At 40.6% G+C, this 19196-nt stretch overlaps 1 protein-coding gene across 1 annotated transcript in view; it reads right to left on the bottom strand.

Annotated features, from left to right (window-relative positions):
• Positions 1 to 8837: 8837 nt before the first annotated feature.
• LOC145659449 (NLR family CARD domain-containing protein 3-like) overlaps positions 8838 to 19196 on the bottom strand; it is a 12049-nt gene continuing 1690 nt past the window's right edge. Inside the window, exon 2 of the mRNA XM_081722144.1 lies at positions 8838 to 10633. Coding sequence (XP_081578270.1) covers positions 8838 to 10633 — 1796 coding nt within the window. The remainder of the gene's footprint in view (positions 10634 to 19196) is intronic.

The following is a 19196-nucleotide window of genomic DNA, read 5'->3' as shown; positions in this document are numbered from 1 at the left end:
AGTATTGATTATGTTGGCATGAACACCAGAGTAGTGATTTTAGAGTAATAAATCACTGTAGTATTTATTATGGAGGAATAAACACTGCAATGGTGATTAATGGGGAAATAAACACTGCAGTAGTGACTATGGAATAATGAACACTGCAATATTGATTATGGAGGAATGAACATTGCAGTAGTGAATATTACTGTATGAACACTGCAGTAGTAATGATGGTGGGATGAACACTGCATTAGTGATTATGGAGGAATGGACAGAATGCAGAGAGCAGAATCTTTTACAAGTGTTTACATTCCTGTGCTCACACTATGAGTCACTGATCATGAAACATTCTCCTCTGCCTTTGCTTTTCCCAGTGAGGTCCTGAGTTCTGTCTGTGTGGTGCACCGAGAATCCTGGAGGCGTAATAGCTGAGTCAGGGACCGCATCAGTCAGTCAGGTGTGTGTGAGGCAGACCCCATCAGTCAGACAGTTCTGTCTCTCTCACACACACAAATAATAGATCTGTCTGTCTGTCTCTCTCTGTTTCACACACACACACACACACACACACACACACACACACACACACACACACACACACACACACACACACAGATAATAGTTCTGCCTCTCTCATACACACAGTTGTCGCTCTCTCTCTCACACACACACCCACACACGCACACAAACAAACACACAGATAATAGTTCTGTCTCTTTCACACACACAAATAATATATCTGTCTGTCTCTCTCTTGTGGTGACACACTAAAATGGCCTTACAGCACAGAGGAATTTCAGGGTACACAGGTTAATACAGTGGTAAAACCACTATTATAGTGTATAATAAACTAAGTACTGTTTAATTCCTTATCAGATTATGACATTCACATGAGGTCAGGCAGGGAATCATTAATTAACCCATTAGATTACAATTTGAATTAATCATCACCAATAAATCAAGGGTGTGGGTTACATAAACATAAATATTATTACCTGAGAAAAGTTTCATTTCTGTGCAGCACTTAACATTTTATATCACTTACAAGTATCTTCAGTTCTTTGATTCATCCCCTCGAAAAAGATTGTATTTCAAGATTCCAAAAATTCTACTTGTGGTTATAATTCTATGTGTGGTTATATTTCTTTGTGTGGTTATAATTCTCAGTGTATCTGAATTATGTAGTATCAAATGATGAATTATGGGTGCAGAAATGTCTGATCTAAAGTTCTGATGTAATTACAAAACACCACACACACACACACACACACACACACACGCACACACACACTTCACTCCTTCTCTCCTCCTAATCTCCTGATTACTGATTACTGTGTCTTGTGTGTCTTTCTTTCTCTCTTGTAATTAAGTCCACAGGTTCACTCGTCCAGTGCTGAACATTGTTCCTCACTACTGTGTTCAGATGTCCTGAGTTTACTGTCAGCTGTCTGCTCAGTTTCTCTCTCTGCTGACTCGACGTCTTCTACCATCACTGTTCTATTTTTGTTTGATGTCTCTGGCTTGATGAAAAAATTAGCAGCCAACATTCACTTCTAAGTCAAGCTAATATGATGTTAGCGTGAGGTATCTAGGTGTAGTAACCAACAATATACTTTAACTTGGCAAGCTTAAGGTTACTAATATTAGCCGGCTACATGCTTCATAAAAACACCTGTGGAGAGAGATCACAGGTTTATCTTAAGGAATAACCAATAAACCTTTCAGGTCTATTGAATGAATATTAACTTGCTGCGTTCTTTCCTCCAACACGGCTGTCAGTTCAGCTCATCTCAACATGTGTTGAACACACGGTGTAGATCATAATAAGAACAGGGTCTCCCACCCATAAATGCAAGGGAATCGTGTGATTGTAAAAGTGTCCTGTAATGTGTCCAGAATCTCAATGGTTCAGCTTTAAATGTTTTAATTAAGATTTTAAGGGCTTTTATTTGCAGAGAGATTAGAATGACTGATGTTTACAGTGTTTTCAAACATAAACTAGATAAAATCACTCAGTGAAAATCTTATATTAGAACACTTCATTTTACAACACAGCTGTTGGAGTTTCTGAATATATTCATCCTGTAAGACATTTTGTTAAATTTCTGCTCTCAGGTGACCAAAAATGCAGCTTGTGGACAAAATGCCAAAGTGCCTAGTTGAAACAGCATTGTAATAAATACATGTGTACATGTGGACAAGGACTCATCTGTGTCTCCTTTTTACAATGTTATATTTCTCTTCTAGACTTGAAAATCTGCTCTTGCATCACAAATGTAACTCTTTGTCTCCACAGTGTGGTCATTTAATGAAATGCAGTGAGGTTACAAAAGAAAACTATATTTAGAAATATTTAGAGAAGAGAACTTTATAATATAATATAAAAGTGTAAATTTCCTTGGATTGCCTTGCCTGGCAATGTTTGTTTAATACTGTACTATAAGGGAGTTGACACTGACCGTTTTAAAATGGCTCTTTATTTACATTCAAAAATAGTCACAGAAACTCACCTGAGAATCTCCAGTTTACAGTGTGAACTCTTCAGTCCAGCACAGAGCTGCTTCACTCCTGAATTCTGCAGGTCATTATTATTCATCTCCAGCTCTCTCAGTGAGTTTTCTGTTTGTAGAACTGATGTGAGAGATTTGCAAGACTCTTCATTGAGACCACAGCCAGATAGTCTGTAAAAGAGTAAATACAGTAAATAATGTAGTTCAGTCAGAGGATGATGAATTAAAAGATCTGAACTGCTAATAAAAATGTAAAGAAGAGCTTGAAAGGTCTGGAACACACTGATACATTTTCAGCCTTTTAATTTTACAAACACAGCAAGATTTCAACACTACTGTGTCTTCATCAAAGACAAAATGGACAAAGACATGACAAATAACATTCATTAGCAACCTAAGACAGGTGACCAAATAATGGATGGTTGGTTCATAAGTCAGTGAATGGCAGTTACCATAATCAGAGTCCAAATATCAAAAATATCGCACCCCTAACACCATAACAGGAAACAGAACAACATAGATCTCATTCAATGTTTCACAAATACAAACACACTAATATACAAACAGAAAATATTGTTGGAAGACATGCAGAGTAGTGATTATGGAGGAATACACACTGCAGTATTGATTATGGAGGAATAAACACTGCAGTAGTGATTATGGAGGAATAAACACTGCATTATTGATTATGTTGGAATGAACAATGCAGTAGTGATTATGGAGGAAAAAACACTGCAGTATTGATTATGTTGGAATGAACATTGCAGTAGTGGTTATTGAGGAATAAACACCACAGTATTGATTATGGTGGAATAATCACTGTATTGTTTATCATGGAGAAATAAACACTGCAGTAGTGATTATGGAATAATGAACACTGCAGTATTGATTATGTTGGCATGAACACCAGAGTAGTGATTTTAGAGTAATAAATCACTGTAGTATTTATTATAGAGGAATAAACACTGCAATGGTGATTAATGGGGAAATAAACACTGCAGTAGTGACTATGGAATAATGAACACTGCAATATTGATTATGGAGGAATGAACATTGCAGTAGTGAATATTACTGTATGAACACTGCAGTAGTAATGATGGTGGGATGAACACTGCATTAGTGATTATGGAGGAATGGACAGAATGCAGAGAGCAGAATCTTTTACAAGTATTTACATTCCTGTGCTCACACTATGAGTCACTGATCATGAAACATTCTCCTCTGCCTTTGCTTTTCCCAGTGAGGTCCCGAGTTCTGTCTGTGTGGTGCACCGAGAATCCTGGAGGCGTAATAGCTGAGTCAGGGACCACATCAGTCAGTCAGGTGTGTGTGAGGCAGACCCCATCAGTTAGACAGTTCTGTCTCTCTCACACACACAAATAATAGATCTGTCTGTCTGTCTCTCTCTGTTTCACACACACACACACACACACACACACACACACACACACACACACACACAGATAATAGTTCTGCCTCTCTCATACACACAGTTGTCGCTCTCTCTCTCACACACACACCCACACACGCACACAAACAAACACACAGATAATAGTTCTGTCTCTTTCACACACACAAATAATATATCTGTCTGTCTCTCTCTTGTGGTGACACACTAAAATGGCCTTACAGCACAGAGGAATTTCAGGGTACACAGGTTAATACAGTGGTAAAACCACTATTATAGTGTATAATAAACTAAGTACTGTTTAATTCCTTATCAGATTATGACATTCACATGAGGTCAGGCAGGGAATCATTAATTAACCCATTAGATTACAATTTGAATTAATCATCACCAATAAATCAAGGGTGTGGGTTACATAAACATAAATATTATTACCTGAGAAAAGTTTCATTTCTGTGCAGCACTTAACATTTTATATCACTTACAAGTATCTTCAGTTCTTTGATTCATCCCCTCGAAAAAGATTGTATTTCAAGATTCCAAAAATTCTACTTGTGGTTATAATTCTATGTGTGGTTATATTTCTTTGTGTGGTTATAATTCTCAGTGTATCTGAATTATGTAGTATCAAATGATGAATTATGGGTGCAGAAATGTCTGATCTAAAGTTCTGATGTAATTACAAAACACCACACACACACACACACACACACACACACACACACACACACACACACACGCACACACACACTTCACTCCTTCTCTCCTCCTAATCTCCTGATTACTGATTACTGTGTCTTGTGTGTCTTTCTTTCTCTCTTGTAATTAAGTCCACAGGTTCACTCGTCCAGTGCTGAACATTGTTCCTCACTACTGTGTTCAGATGTCCTGAGTTTACTGTCAGCTGTCTGCTCAGTTTCTCTCTCTGCTGACTCAACGTCTTCTACAATCACTGTTCTATTTTTGTTTGATGTCTCTGGCTTGATGAAAAAATTAGCAGCCAAAATTCACTTCTAAGTCAAGCTAATATGATGTTAGCGTGAGGTATCTAGGTGTAGTAACCAACAATATACTTTAACTTGGCAAGCTTAAGGTTACTAATATCAGCCGGCTACATGCTTCATAAAAACACCTGTGGAGAGAGATCACAGGTTTATCTTAAGGAATAACCAATAAACCTTTCAGGTCTATTGAATGAATATTAACTTGCTGCGTTCTTTCCTCCAACATGGCTGTCAGTTCAGCTCATCTCAACATGTGTTGAACACACGGTGTAGATCATAATGAGAACAGGGTCTCCCACCCATAAATGCAAGGGAATCATGTGATTGTAAAAGTGTCCTGTAATGTGTCCAGAATCTCAATGGTTCAGCTTTAAATGTTTTAATTAAGATTTTAAGGGCTTTTATTTGCAGAGAGATTAGAATGACTGATGTTTACAGTGTTTTCAAACATAAACTAGATAAAATCACTCAGTGAAAATCTTATATTAGAACACTTCATTTTACAACACAGCTGTTGGAGTTTCTGAATATATTCATCCTGTAAGACATTTTGTTAAATTTCTGCTCTCAGGTGACCAAAAATGCAGCTTGTGGACAAAATGCCAAAGTGCCTAGTTGAAACAGCATTGTAATAAATACATGTGTACATGTGGACAAGGACTCATCTGTGTCTCCTTTTTACAATGTTATATTTCTCTTCTAGACTTGAAAATCTGCTCTTGCATCACAAATGTAACTCTTTGTCTCCACAGTGTGGTCATTTAATGAAATGCAGTGAGGTTACAAAAGAAAACTATATTTAGAAATATTTAGAGAAGAGAACTTTATAATATAATATAAAAGTGTAAATTTCCTTGGATTGCCTTGCCTGGCAATGTTTGTTTAATACTGTACTATAAGGGAGTTGACACTGACCGTTTTAAAATGGCTCTTTATTTACATTCAAAAATAGTCACAGAAACTCACCTGAGAATCTCCAGTTTACAGTGTGAACTCTTCAGTCCAGCACAGAGCTGCTTCACTCCTGAATTCTGCAGGTCATTATTATTCATCTCCAGCTCTCTCAGTGAGTTTTCTGTTTGTAGAACTGATGTGAGAGATTTGCAAGACTCTTCATTGAGACCACAGCCAGATAGTCTGTAAAAGAGTAAATACAGTAAATAATGTAGTTCAGTCAGAGGATGATGAATTAAAAGATCTGAACTGCTAATAAAAATGTAAAGAAGAGCTTGAAAGGTCTGGAACACACTGATACATTTTCAGCCTTTTAATTTTACAAACACAGCAAGATTTCAACACTACTGTGTCTTCATCAAAGACAAAATGGAAAAAGACATGACAAATAACATTCATTAGCAACCTAAGACAGGTGACCAAATAATGGATGGTTGGTTCATAAGTCAGTGAATGGCAGTTACCATAATCAGAGTCCAAATATCAAAAATATCGCACCCCTAACACCATAACAGGAAACAGAACAACATAGATCTCATTCAATGTTTCACAAATACAAACACACTAATATACAAACAGAAAATATTGTTGGAAGACATGCAGAGTAGTGATTATGGAGGAATACACACTGCAGTATTGATTATGGAGGAATAAACACTGCAGTAGTGATTATGGAGGAATAAACACTGCATTATTGATTATGTTGGAATGAACAATGCAGTAGTGATTATGGAGGAATAAACACTGCAGTAGTGATTATGGAGGAATAAACACTGCATTATTGATTATGTTGGAATGGACATTGCAGTAGTGAATATTAGTGTATGAACAGTGCAGTAGTAATGATGGTGGGATGAACACTGCAGTAGTGATTATGGAGGAATGGACAGAATGCAGAGAGCAGAATCTTTTACTAGTGTTTACATTCCTGTGCTCACACTATGAGTCACTGATCATGAAACATTCTCCTCTGCCTTTGCTTTTCCCAGTGAGGTCCTGAGTTCTGTCTGTGTGGTGCACCAAGAATCCTGGAAGCTTAATAGCTGCAGTCAAGGAGCCCATCAATCAGTCAGGTGTGTGTGAGGCAGACCCCATCAGTCAGTCAGGTGTGTGTGAGGCAGACCCCATCAGTCAGTCAGGTGTGTGTGAGGCAGACCCCATCAGTCAGTTAAGTGTGTGTGAGGCAGACCCCATCAGTCAGTTAAGTGTGTGTGAGGCAACTATCTCATGTCTGCTGTTGACATGAAATGTGTCCCTGGAGTTTGTTCTTCATGGACTGTATGTGTGCACTAAAATTCTGGGGAGAAGAGGATGGTTCACATGTTTCAGCTGGATCAGAACTGAGTCATTTCTCCTGCACTGCTTGTGTGAGGACTCAAGGACATCTGACGTTTTGTACAAAAGAACTGATACGGTCAGTTTCACAACTGTGATTACATGCATTTGAGTAGAACCAAATACTAATACTCTCTGAAATTCAAGAAAAAACTTTCAACTGTTCACTCAAATTATGCTGATGATATGATTTGTAAAGAAAAGCATTGTATTAAACTTGAGAGAAATGCAAAACAATCATTTTCACTAGTGGTCTGAGATATTGGTCCCACTGTATGTGAGCAACAGCAGTAACCTGCTACAGTTTTAGGTGAGTGACAGTACTAACAGCATTAGCTTCTGGGAGACTCACTGCATGTTACACTGATCACACAGAGCTGTGAACGTCACTGCATGTTACACTGATCACACAGAGCTGTGAACGTCACTGCATGTTACACTGATCGCACAGAGCTGTGAACGTTACTGCATGTTACACTGATTGCACAGAGCTGTGAACGTCACTGCATGTTACACTGATCGCACAGAGCTGTGAACGTTACTGCATGTTACACTGATTGCACAGAGCTGTGAACGTCACTGCATGCTACACTCATCATTTTACATTTATGGCATTTAGCTGACGCTTTTATCCAAAGCATCTTACAATTATGACAACTTGAGCAATTGAGGGTTAAGGGTCTTGCTCAGGGGCCCAACAGTGGCAACTCAGCAGTGGTGGGGCTTCAACCAGCAACCTTCTAATTAAATGTCAAGTACCTCAATCACACAGAGCCTAAGGTGTAGTACTGGAATCAGTTGCTGTTAATGATGTTAGTTTATTTTGACTTATTTACAACTAGATTATGACAAATTGCCTTGGTAAAATATTTAAACAATGAAAATGTTTCAGATGAAGTCATATTAACACCTACACCTTTATAACGTGCCCAATAACCATCATCGGCTCTAAAGAAAACCTGTGATAAAATTTGAAAACTGCCATCAGTGTGAAATATATATATGTGTGTGTGTCTGTGTGCGCGCATGTGTATACATTGGTCATGCTCATCCTTGTGCACTTTTCTCTGTATTGGTCAGTAGTGGTTGAACTGTAATGTTAATCAGAAAGCTGAACTGATAGTTCATATTTGAACCCTTTTGTATGTTACACTGGGTGGTGTGGTGTGGTTGGTGTGTGTGTGTGTGTGTGTGTGCGTGCGCGTGTACACACTGATAGTTCGTACTTGAACACTTCTGTATGTTACACTGCAGCACATTTTCTGTCTGTTTCACTAAGAGTGTGAACTATAAACACTGTTGGCCACTGTTGTAAATGTAGGACCATTCTCAACACACAGACACACAACTACCCATGACATCAAATATCATTTAACCATCATTAATACATTTAGACTAATGAATCACTGGACAGTGTTACTACATTCCAATGTTCCACAACTTTATGGTTTAACTTAAGCACCTGGTGATGGGATCTCTCTATCCTGCTCTCTCTCTAATGTTCTCTCTCTCTCTCTCTCTCTCTCTCTCTCTCTCTCTCTCTCTCTCTCTCTCTCTCCTTTTCATTTTTCACAGAAGACCTTCTGAGTAAAGCACATCCACTGCCTGCTACTCCCACTGTTCATCTCTAAATGAAAATACTCACATGGCTTTTCTGGATGCTTTGACCACTGGCAGCAGTCTCAGCAGACATTCCTCTGATGGGTCATATTTCCTCAGGTCAAACTCATCCAGCTCCTCTTCTGAGTTCAGCAACACAAACACCAGAGCTGACCACTGAGCAGGAGACAGTCTGGCTCCATGGGGACCACTGTTACTTCCTCTGCCCAGGTATGTTTGGACTTCCTGCACTAAAGAATGATCATTCAGTTCATTCAGACAGTGGAACAGATTGATGGATTTCTCTGTAGAGGGACTGTCACTGATCTTCTTCTTGATGTACTTGACTGTTTCCTCTTTGCTGTGAGAGCTGCTTCCTGTCTGTGTCAGTAGGTCTCGTAAGAGAGTCTGACTGGACTCCAGTGAGAGACCCAGAAGGAAGCGAAGGAAAAGGTCCAGGTGTCCATTTGGACTCTGTAAGGCCTTGTCCACTGCACTGTTGAGGAAGACAGACATTGGGGTTTTGACCATTTCAGGGTGTTGCTGTTGCAGCACATTGGTGTTGGTGGAGATTAAGGAAATAAACACATATACAGCAGCCAGAAACTCCTGAACACTCAGATGTACAAAGCTAAACACCTTCCCCAGCTGTAGCTCAAACTCCTCTCTGAAGATCTGAGTGCACCTTCCTGAATACACTGATATTTCTCTGACACCAATGCCACAGTTTCTCAGGTCTTCCTCATAGAAGATCAGGTTGCCTTTTTCTAGCTGTTGGAAAGCCAGTTTTCCCAGTGCCAAAACATTTTTTCTCATGTGATGTGGGTGAGTCCTTTTTTGTCCTTTCATACTTCGTCCATACTTTTGGTCTTTGTGTTTGAGTTGAAAGATCAGGAAGTGTGTGAACATCTGAGTCAGAGTCTTGGGGATCTCACCACTCTCTGCTTCACCCAACATTCTCTCTAAAACAGTGGCTGCAATCCAACAGAAGACTGGAATGTGGCACATGATGTAGAGGCTTTTTGACGACTTCATGTGTGTGATGATTCTATTGGCCAGGCTCTGATCACTGATTCTCTTCCTGAAATACTCCTCTTTCTGTGGTTCACTGAACCCTCTTACCTCTGTTACCTGGTCAACACACTCAGGAGGGATCTGATTGGCTGCTGCTGGTCGAGAGGTTATCCAGAGGAGAGCAGAGGGAAGCAGATTCCCCTTGATGAGGTTTGTCAGCAGCACATCCACTGAGGATGACTCTGTTACATCCCACAATCTCTCATTGTTCTGGAAATCTAGAGGAAGTCTACACTCATCCAGACCATCAAAGATGAACAGAATTTTGTTGTTTGTATAATGTTTAGGTTTTAATTCACATATTTCTGGGAAAAAGCGATGAAGAAGCTCCACCAGACTGAACTTTTTCTCCTTCATCAAATTCAGCTCCCTAAAAGGAAGTGGGAATATTAAGAGAACATCCTGAATTATGTTTCCTTCAGACCAGTCTAGTATGAACTTCTGCACAGAGACTGTTTTGCCAATTCCAGCCACTCCTTTAGTCAGCACAGTTCTGATGGCTTTGTCTTGTCCTGGTAAGGGTCTAAAGATGTCACTGCATTTGATGGGTGTCTCCTGTGTTGCTGTTCTCCTGGATGCTGCCTCAATCTGTCTCACCTCATGCTCATTATTGACCTCTCCACTCCCTCCCTCTGTGATGTAGAGCTCTGTGTAGATCTCATTCAGAAGTGCTGTGGTTCCCTGCTGTGAGATTCCTTCATGAATCTTCTGACATCTGTCCCTCAGTTTGGATTTGAGCTTTCTGTGGCAAGCAGGGGCCAGTTCTGATAAAAGAGGAAGACAACAGAACACATGCTAATCTCTTTTAGATTCAGATTCATTCATAAAAGACTCATTACAGGAGTTACAGGAAAAGAGATAAACAGATTGTTATAAATAGATTGTTTATTCCTGCTAGATTGGGCATGAAACTTCCAGTGGTAAATCTTAGTCAATTCAAGGACTGACAGCCTTAGATTTCAAGATTAACAGACATTGTATTATACATTATTTTATTGATAATATTTATTGGTCATCAATAATACCAAATGGTCAGTAGTTTAAAACCAGTTGAGGTTCCACCACACACACTGGTAACCATCACCTGACTGAGGAGATCTACAACCCAGACTGGACAAGGGGGGGGGGGGGGACAACCTGTGATCTGTGAGATAGGACCTGTGTTCTAATGTGATCTGTGAGATAGGACCTGTGTTCTAATGTGATCTGTGAGATAGGACCTGTGTTCTAATGTGATCTGTGAGACAGGACCTGTGTTCTGATGTGATCTGTGAGATAGGACCTGTGTTCTAATGTGATCTGTGAGATAGGAACTGTGTTCTAATGTGATCTGTGAAATAGGACCTGTGTTCTAATGTGATCTGCGATCTGTGTTCTAATGTGATCTGTGAGATAGGACCTGTGTTCTAATGTGATCTGTGAGATAGGACCTGTGTTCTAATGTGATCTGTGAGGTAGAACCTGTGTTCTAATGTAATCGGTGAGATAGGACCTGTGTTCTAATGTGATCTGTGAGGTAGGACCTGTGTTCTAATGTGATCTGTGATCTGTGTTCTAATGTGATCTGTGAGATAGGACCTGTGTTCTAATGTGATCTGTGAGATAGGACCTGGGTTCTAATGTGATCTGTGAGGTAGAACCTGTGTTCTAATGTGATCTGTGAGATAGGACCTGTGTTCTAATGTGATCTGTGAGGTAGGACCTGTGTTCTAATGTGATCTGTGAGGTAGGACCTGTGTTCTAATGTGATCTGTGAGGTAGAACCTGTGTTCTAATGTGATCTGTGAGGTAGGACCTGTGTTCTAATGTGATCTGTGATCTGTGTTCTAATGTGATCTGTGAGATAGGACCTGTGTTCTAATGTGATCTGTGAGGTAGAACCTGTGTTCTAATGTGATCTGTGAGGTAGGACCTGTGTTCTAATGTAATCTGTGAGGTAGCACCTGTGTTCTAATGTGATCTGTGAGGTAGGACCTGTGTTCTAATGTGATCTGTGAGGTAGCACCTGTGTTCTAATGTGATCTGTGAGGTAGGACCTGTGTTCTAATGTGATCTGTGAGATAGGACCAGTGTTCTAATGTGATCTGTGAGATAGGACCTGTGTTCTAATGTGATCTGTGAGGTAGGACCTGTGTTCTAATGTAATCTGTGAGGTAGGACCTGTGTTCTAATGTGATCTGTGAGGTAGGACCTGTGTTCTAATGTGATCTGTGAGATAGGACCAGTGTTCTAATGTGATCTGTGAGATAGGACCTGTGTTCCAATGTGATCTGTGAGGTAGGACCTGTGTTCTAATGTGATCTGTGAGATAGGACCAGTGTTCTAATGTGATCTGTGAGATAGGACCTGTGTTCCAATGTGATCTGTGAGGTAGGACCTGTGTTCTAATGTGATCTGTGAGATAGAACCTGTGTTCTAATGTGATCTGTGAGGTAGGACCTGTGTTCTAATGTGATCTGTGAGATAGGACCTGTGTTCTAATGTGATCTGTGAGATAGGACCTGTGTTCTAATCTGATCTGTGAGATAGGACCTGTGTACTAATGTGATCTGTGAGATACGACCTGTGTTCTAATGTGATCTGTGAGATAGGACCTGTGTTCTAATGTGATCTGTGAGATAGGAACTGTGTTCTAATGTGATCTGTGAAATAGGACCTGTGTTCTAATGTGATCTGTGATCTGTGTTCTAATGTGATCTGTGAGATAGGACCTGTGTTCTAATGTGATCTGTGAGGTAGAACCTGTGTTCTAATGTAATCGGTGAGATAGGACCTGTGTTCTAATGTGATCTGTGAGGTAGGACCTGTGTTCTAATGTGATCTGTGATCTGTGTTCTAATGTGATCTGTGAGATAGGACCTGTGTTCTAATGTGATCTGTGAGATAGGACCTGGGTTCTAATGTGATCTGTGAGGTAGAACCTGTGTTCTAATGTGATCTGTGAGATAGGACCTGTGTTCCAATGTGATCTGTGAGGTAGGACCTGTGTTCTAATGTGATCTGTGAGATAGGACCAGTGTTCTAATGTGATCTGTGAGATAGGACCTGTGTTCCAATGTGATCTGTGAGGTAGGACCTGTGTTCTAATGTGATCTGTGAGATAGAACCTGTGTTCTAATGTGATCTGTGAGGTAGGACCTGTGTTCTAATGTGATCTGTGAGATAGGACCTGTGTTCTAATGTGATCTGTGAGATAGGACCTGTGTTCTAATCTGATCTGTGAGATAGGACCTGTGTACTAATGTGATCTGTGAGATACGACCTGTGTTCTAATGTGATCTGTGAGATAGGACCTGTGTTCTAATGTGATCTGTGAGATAGGAACTGTGTTCTAATGTGATCTGTGAAATAGGACCTGTGTTCTAATGTGATCTGTGATCTGTGTTCTAATGTGATCTGTGAGATAGGACCTGTGTTCTAATGTGATCTGTGAGGTAGAACCTGTGTTCTAATGTAATCGGTGAGATAGGACCTGTGTTCTAATGTGATCTGTGAGGTAGGACCTGTGTTCTAATGTGATCTGTGATCTGTGTTCTAATGTGATCTGTGAGATAGGACCTGTGTTCTAATGTGATCTGTGAGATAGGACCTGTGTTCTAATGTGATCTGTGAGATAGGACCTGTGTTCTAATGTGATCTGTGAGGTAGGACCTGTGTTCTAATGTGATCTGTGAGGTAGGACCTGTGTTCTAATGTGATCTGTGAGGTAGAACCTGTGTTCTAATGTGATCTGTGAGGTAGGACCTGTGTTCTAATGTGATCTGTGATCTGTGTTCTAATGTGATCTGTGAGATAGGACCTGTGTTCTAATGTGATCTGTGAGATAGGACCTGTGTTCTAATGTGATCTGTGAGGTAGAACCTGTGTTCTAATGTGATCTGTGAGATAGGACCTGTGTTCTAATGTGATCTGTGAGGTAAGACCTGTGTTCTAATGTAATCTGTGAGGTAGGACCTGTGTTCTAATGTGATCTGTGAGATAGGACCTGTGTTCTAATGTGATCTGTGAGGTAGGACCTGTGTTCTAATGTAATCTGTGAGGTAGCACCTGTGTTCTAATGTGATCTGTGAGGTAGGACCTGTGTTCTAATGTGATCTGTGAGATAGGACCAGTGTTCTAATGTGATCTGTGAGATAGGACCTGTGTTCTAATGTGATCTGTGAGGTAGGACCTGTGTTCTAATGTAATCTGTGAGGTAGGACCTGTGTTCTAATGTGATCTGTGAGGTAGGACCTGTGTTCTAATGTGATCTGTGAGATAGGACCAGTGTTCTAATGTGATCTGTGAGATAGGACCTGTGTTCCAATGTGATCTGTGAGGTAGGACCTGTGTTCTAATGTGATCTGTGAGATAGGACCAGTGTTCTAATGTGATCTGTGAGATAGGACCTGTGTTCCAATGTGATCTGTGAGGTAGGACCTGTGTTCTAATGTGATCTGTGAGATAGAACCTGTGTTCTAATGTGATCTGTGAGGTAGGACCTGTGTTCTAATGTGATCTGTGAGATAGGACCTGTGTTCTAATGTGATCTGTGAGATAGGACCTGTGTTCTAATCTGATCTGTGAGATAGGACCTGTGTACTAATGTGATCTGTGAGATACGACCTGTGTTCTAATGTGATCTGTGAGATAGGACCTGTGTTCTAATGTGATCTGTGAGATAGGAACTGTGTTCTAATGTGATCTGTGAAATAGGACCTGTGTTCTAATGTGATCTGTGATCTGTGTTCTAATGTGATCTGTGAGATAGGACCTGTGTTCTAATGTGATCTGTGAAATAGGACCTGTGTTCTAATGTGATCTGCGATCTGTGTTCTAATGTGATCTGTGAGATAGGACCTGTGTTCTAATGTGATCTGTGAGATAGGGCCTGTGTTCTAATGTGATCTGTGAGGTAGAACCTGTGTTCTAATGTGATCGGTGAGATAGGACCTGTGTTCTAATGTGATCTGTGAGGTAGGACCTGTGTTCTAATGTGATCTGTGATCTGTGTTCTAATGTGATCTGTGAGATAGGACCTGTGTTCTAATGTGATCTGTGAGATAGGACCTGTGTTCTAATGTGATCTGTGAGGTAGAACCTGTGTTCTAATGTGATCTGTGAGATAGGACCTGTGTTCTAATGTGATCTGTGAGGTAGGACCTGTGTTCTAATGTGATCTGTGAGGTAGAACCTGTGTTCTAATGTGATCTGTGAGATAGGACCTGTGTTCTAATGTGATCTGTGAGGTAGGACCTGTGTTCTAATGTGATCTGTGATCTGTGTTCTAATGTGATCTGTGAGATAGGACCTGTGTTCTAATGTGATCTGTGAGATAGGACCTGTGTTCTAATGTGAGCTGGGAGGTAGAACCTGTGTTCTAATGTGATCTGTGAGATAGGACCTGTGTTCTAATGTGATCTGTGAGGTAAGACCTGTGTTCTAATGTAATCTGTGAGGTAGGACCTGTGTTCTAATGTGATCTGTGAGATAGGACCTGTGTTCTAATGTGATCTGTGAGATAGGACCTGTGTTCTAATGTGATCTGTGAGGTAGGACCTGTGTTCTAATGTGATCTGTGAGGTAGGACCTGTGTTTTAATGTGATCTGTGAGATAGGACCAGTGTTCTAATGTGATCTGTGAGATAGGACCTGTGTTCTAATGTGATCTGTGAGGTAGGACCTGTGTTCTAATGTGATCTGTGAGGTAGGACCTGTGTTCTAATGTGATCTGTGAGATAGGACCAGTGTTCTAATGTGATCTGTGAGATAGGACCTGTGTTCCAATGTGATCTGTGAGGAAGGACCTGTGTTCTAATGTGATCTGTGAGATAGGACCAGTGTTCTAATGTGATCTGTGAGATAGGACCTGTGTTCCAATGTGATCTGTGAGGTAGGACCTGTGTTCTAATGTGATCTGTGAGATAGAACCTGTGTTCTAATGTGATCTGTGAGGTAGGACCTGTGTTCTAATTTGATCTGTGAGATAGGACCTGTGTTCTAATGTGATCTGTGAGATAGGACCTGTGTTCTAATCTGATCTGTGAGATAGGACCTGTGTACTAATGTGATCTGTGAGATAGGACCTGTGTACTAATGTGATCTGTGAGATACGACCTGTGTTCTAATGTGATCTGTGAGATAGGACCTGTGTTCTAATGTGATCTGTGAGATAGGAACTGTGTTCTAATGTGATCTGTGAAATAGGACCTGTGTTCTAATGTGATCTGTGTTCTAATGTGATCTGTGAGATAGGACCTGTGTTCTAATGTGATCTGTGAGGTAGAACCTGTGTTCTAATGTGATCTGTGAGATAGGACCTGTGTTCTAATGTGATCTGTGAGGTAGGACCTGTGTTCCAATGTGATCTGTGATCTGTGTTCTAATGTGATCTGTGAGATAGGACCTGTGTTCTAATGTGATCTGTGAGATAGGACCTGTGTTCTAATGTGATCTGTGAGGTAGGACCTGTGTTCTAATGTGATCTGTGAGATAGGACAAGTGTTCTAATGTGATCTGTGAGATAGGACCTGTGTTCTAATGTGATCTGTGAGGTAGGACCTGTGTTCTAATGTAATCTGTGAGGTAGGACCTGTGTTCTAATGTGATCTGTGAGATAGGACCAGTGTTCTAATGTGATCTGTGAGATAGGAACTGTGTTCCAATGTGATCTGTGAGGTAGGACCTGTGTTCTAATGTGATCTGTGAGGTAGAACCTGTGTTCTAATGTGATCTGTGAGGTAGGACCTGTGTACTAATGTGATCTGTGAGATAGGACCTGTGTACTAATGTGATCTGTGAGATAGGACCTGTGTTCTAATGTGATCTGTGAGGTAGGACCTGTGTTCTAATGTAATCTGTGAGGTAGGACCTGTGTTCTAATGTGATCTGTGAGGTAGGACCTGTGTTCTAATGTGATCTGTGAGATAGGACCAGTGTTCTAATGTGATCTGTGAGATAGGACCTGTGTTCCAATGTGATCTGTGAGGTAGAACCTGTGTTCTAATGTGATCTGTGAGATAGGACCAGTGTTCTAATGTGATCTGTGAGATAGGACCTGTGTTCCAAAGTGATCTGTGAGGTAGAACCTCTGTTCTAATGTGATCTGTGAGATAGGACCTGTGTTCTAATGTGATCTGTGAGGTAGGACCTGTGTTCTAATGTAATCTGTGAGGTAGGACCTGTGTTCTAATGTGATCTGTGAGATAGGACCTGTGTTCTAATGTGATCTGTGAGGTAGGACCTGTGGTCTAATGTAATCTGTGAGGTAGGACCTGTGTTCTAATGTGATCTGTGAGATAGGACCTGTGTACTAATGTGATCTGTGAGATACGACCTGTGTTCTAATGTGATCTGTGAGATAGGACCTGTGTTCTAATGTGATCTGTGAGATAGGAACTGTGCTCTAATGTGATCTGTGAAATAGGACCTGTGTTCTAATGTGATCTGTGATCTGTGTTCTAATGTGATCTGTGAGATAGGACCTGTGTTCTAATGTGATCTGTGAAATAGGACCTGTGTTCTAATGTGATCTGTGAGGTAGGACCTGTGTTCTAATGTGATCTGTGAGGTAGGACCTGTGTTCTAATGTGATCTGTGAGATAGGACCAGTGTTCTAATGTGATCTGTGAGATAGGACCTGTGTTCTAATGTGATCTGTGAGGTAGAACCTGTGTTCTAATGTGATCTGTGAGATAGGACCTGTGTTCTAATGTGATCTGTGAGGTAGGACCTGTGTTCTAATGTGATCTGTGATCTGTGTTCTAATGTGATCTGTGAGATAGGACCTGTGTTCTAATGTGATCTGTGAGATAGGACCTGTGTTCTAATGTGATCTGTGAGGTAGAACCTGTGTTCTAATGTGATCTGTGAGGTAGGACCTGTGTTCTAATGTGATCTGTGAGGTAGGACCTGTGTTCTAATGTGATCTGTGAGATAGGACCTGTGTTCTAATGTGATCTGTGAGATAGGAACTGTGCTCTAATGTGATCTGTGAAATAGGACCTGTGTTCTAATGTGATCTGTGATCTGTGTTCTAATGTGATCTGTGAGATAGGACCTGTGTTCTAATGTGATCTGTGAGATAGGACCTGTGTTCTAATGTGATCTGTGAGGTAGGACCTGTGTTCCAATGTGATCTGTGAGGTAGGACCTGTGTTCTAATGTGATCTGTGAGATAGGACCAGTGTTCTAATGTGATCTGTGAGATAGGACCTGTGTTCCAATGTGATCTGTGAGGTAGGACCTGTGTTCTAATGTGATCTGTGAGATAGGACCAGTGTTCTAATGTGATCTGTGAGATAGGACCTGTGTTCCAATGTGATCTGTGAGGTAGGACCTGTGTTCTAATGTGATCTGTGAGATAGGACCTGTGTTCTAATGTGATCTGTGAGGTAGGACCTGTGTTCTAATGTGATCTGTGAGATAGGACCTGTGTTCTAATGTGATCTGTGAGATAGGACCTGTGTTCTAATGTGATCTGTGAGATAGGAACTGTGTTCTAATGTGATCTGTGAAATAGGACCTGTGTTCTAATGTGATCTGTGATCTGTGTTCTAATGTGATCTGTGAGATAGGACCTGTGTTCTAATGTGATCTGTGAGATAGGACCTGTGTTCTAATGTGATCTGTGATCTGTGTTCTAATGTGATCTGTGAGATAGGACCTGTGTTCTAATGTGATCTGTGAGATAGGACCTGTGTTCTAATGTGATCTGTGAGGTAGGACCTGTGTTCTAATGTGATCTGTGAGGTAGGACCTGTGTTCTAATGTGATCTGTGAGATAGGACCAGTGTTCTAATGTGATCTGTGAGATAGGACCTGTGTTCTAATGTGATCTGTGAGGTAGAACCTGTGTTCTAATGTGATCTGTGAGATAGGACCTGTGTTCTAATGTGATCTGTGAGGTAGGACCTGTGTTCTAATGTGATCTGTGATCTGTGTTCTAATGTGATCTGTGAGATAGGACAAGTGTTCTAATGTGATCTGTGAGATAGGACCTGTGTTCTAATGTGATCTGTGAGGTAGAACCTGTGTTCTAATGTGATCTGTGAGATAGGACCTGTGTTCTAATGTGATCTGTGAGGTAGGACCAGTGTTCTAATGTGATCTGTGAGATAGGACCTGTGTTCTAATGTGATCTGTGAGATACGACCTGTGTTCTAATGTGATCTGTAAGATAGGACCTGTGTTCTAATGTGATCTGTGAGATAGGAACTGTGTTCTAATGTGATCTGTGAAATAGGACCTGTGTTCTAATGTGATCTGTGATCTGTGTTCTAATGTGATCTGTGAGATAGGACCTGTGTTCTAATGTGATCTGTGAGATAGGACCTGTGTTCTAATGTG

This window comes from Electrophorus electricus, chromosome 1, assembly GCF_041902795.1.
Source record: "Electrophorus electricus isolate QZ-2024a chromosome 1, ASM4190279v1, whole genome shotgun sequence".
Lineage (NCBI taxonomy): Eukaryota > Metazoa > Chordata > Actinopteri > Gymnotiformes > Gymnotidae > Electrophorus > Electrophorus electricus.
The sequence above is the reverse complement of the archived record's forward strand: the minus strand, read 5'-3'. Positions and strand labels throughout refer to the sequence as shown.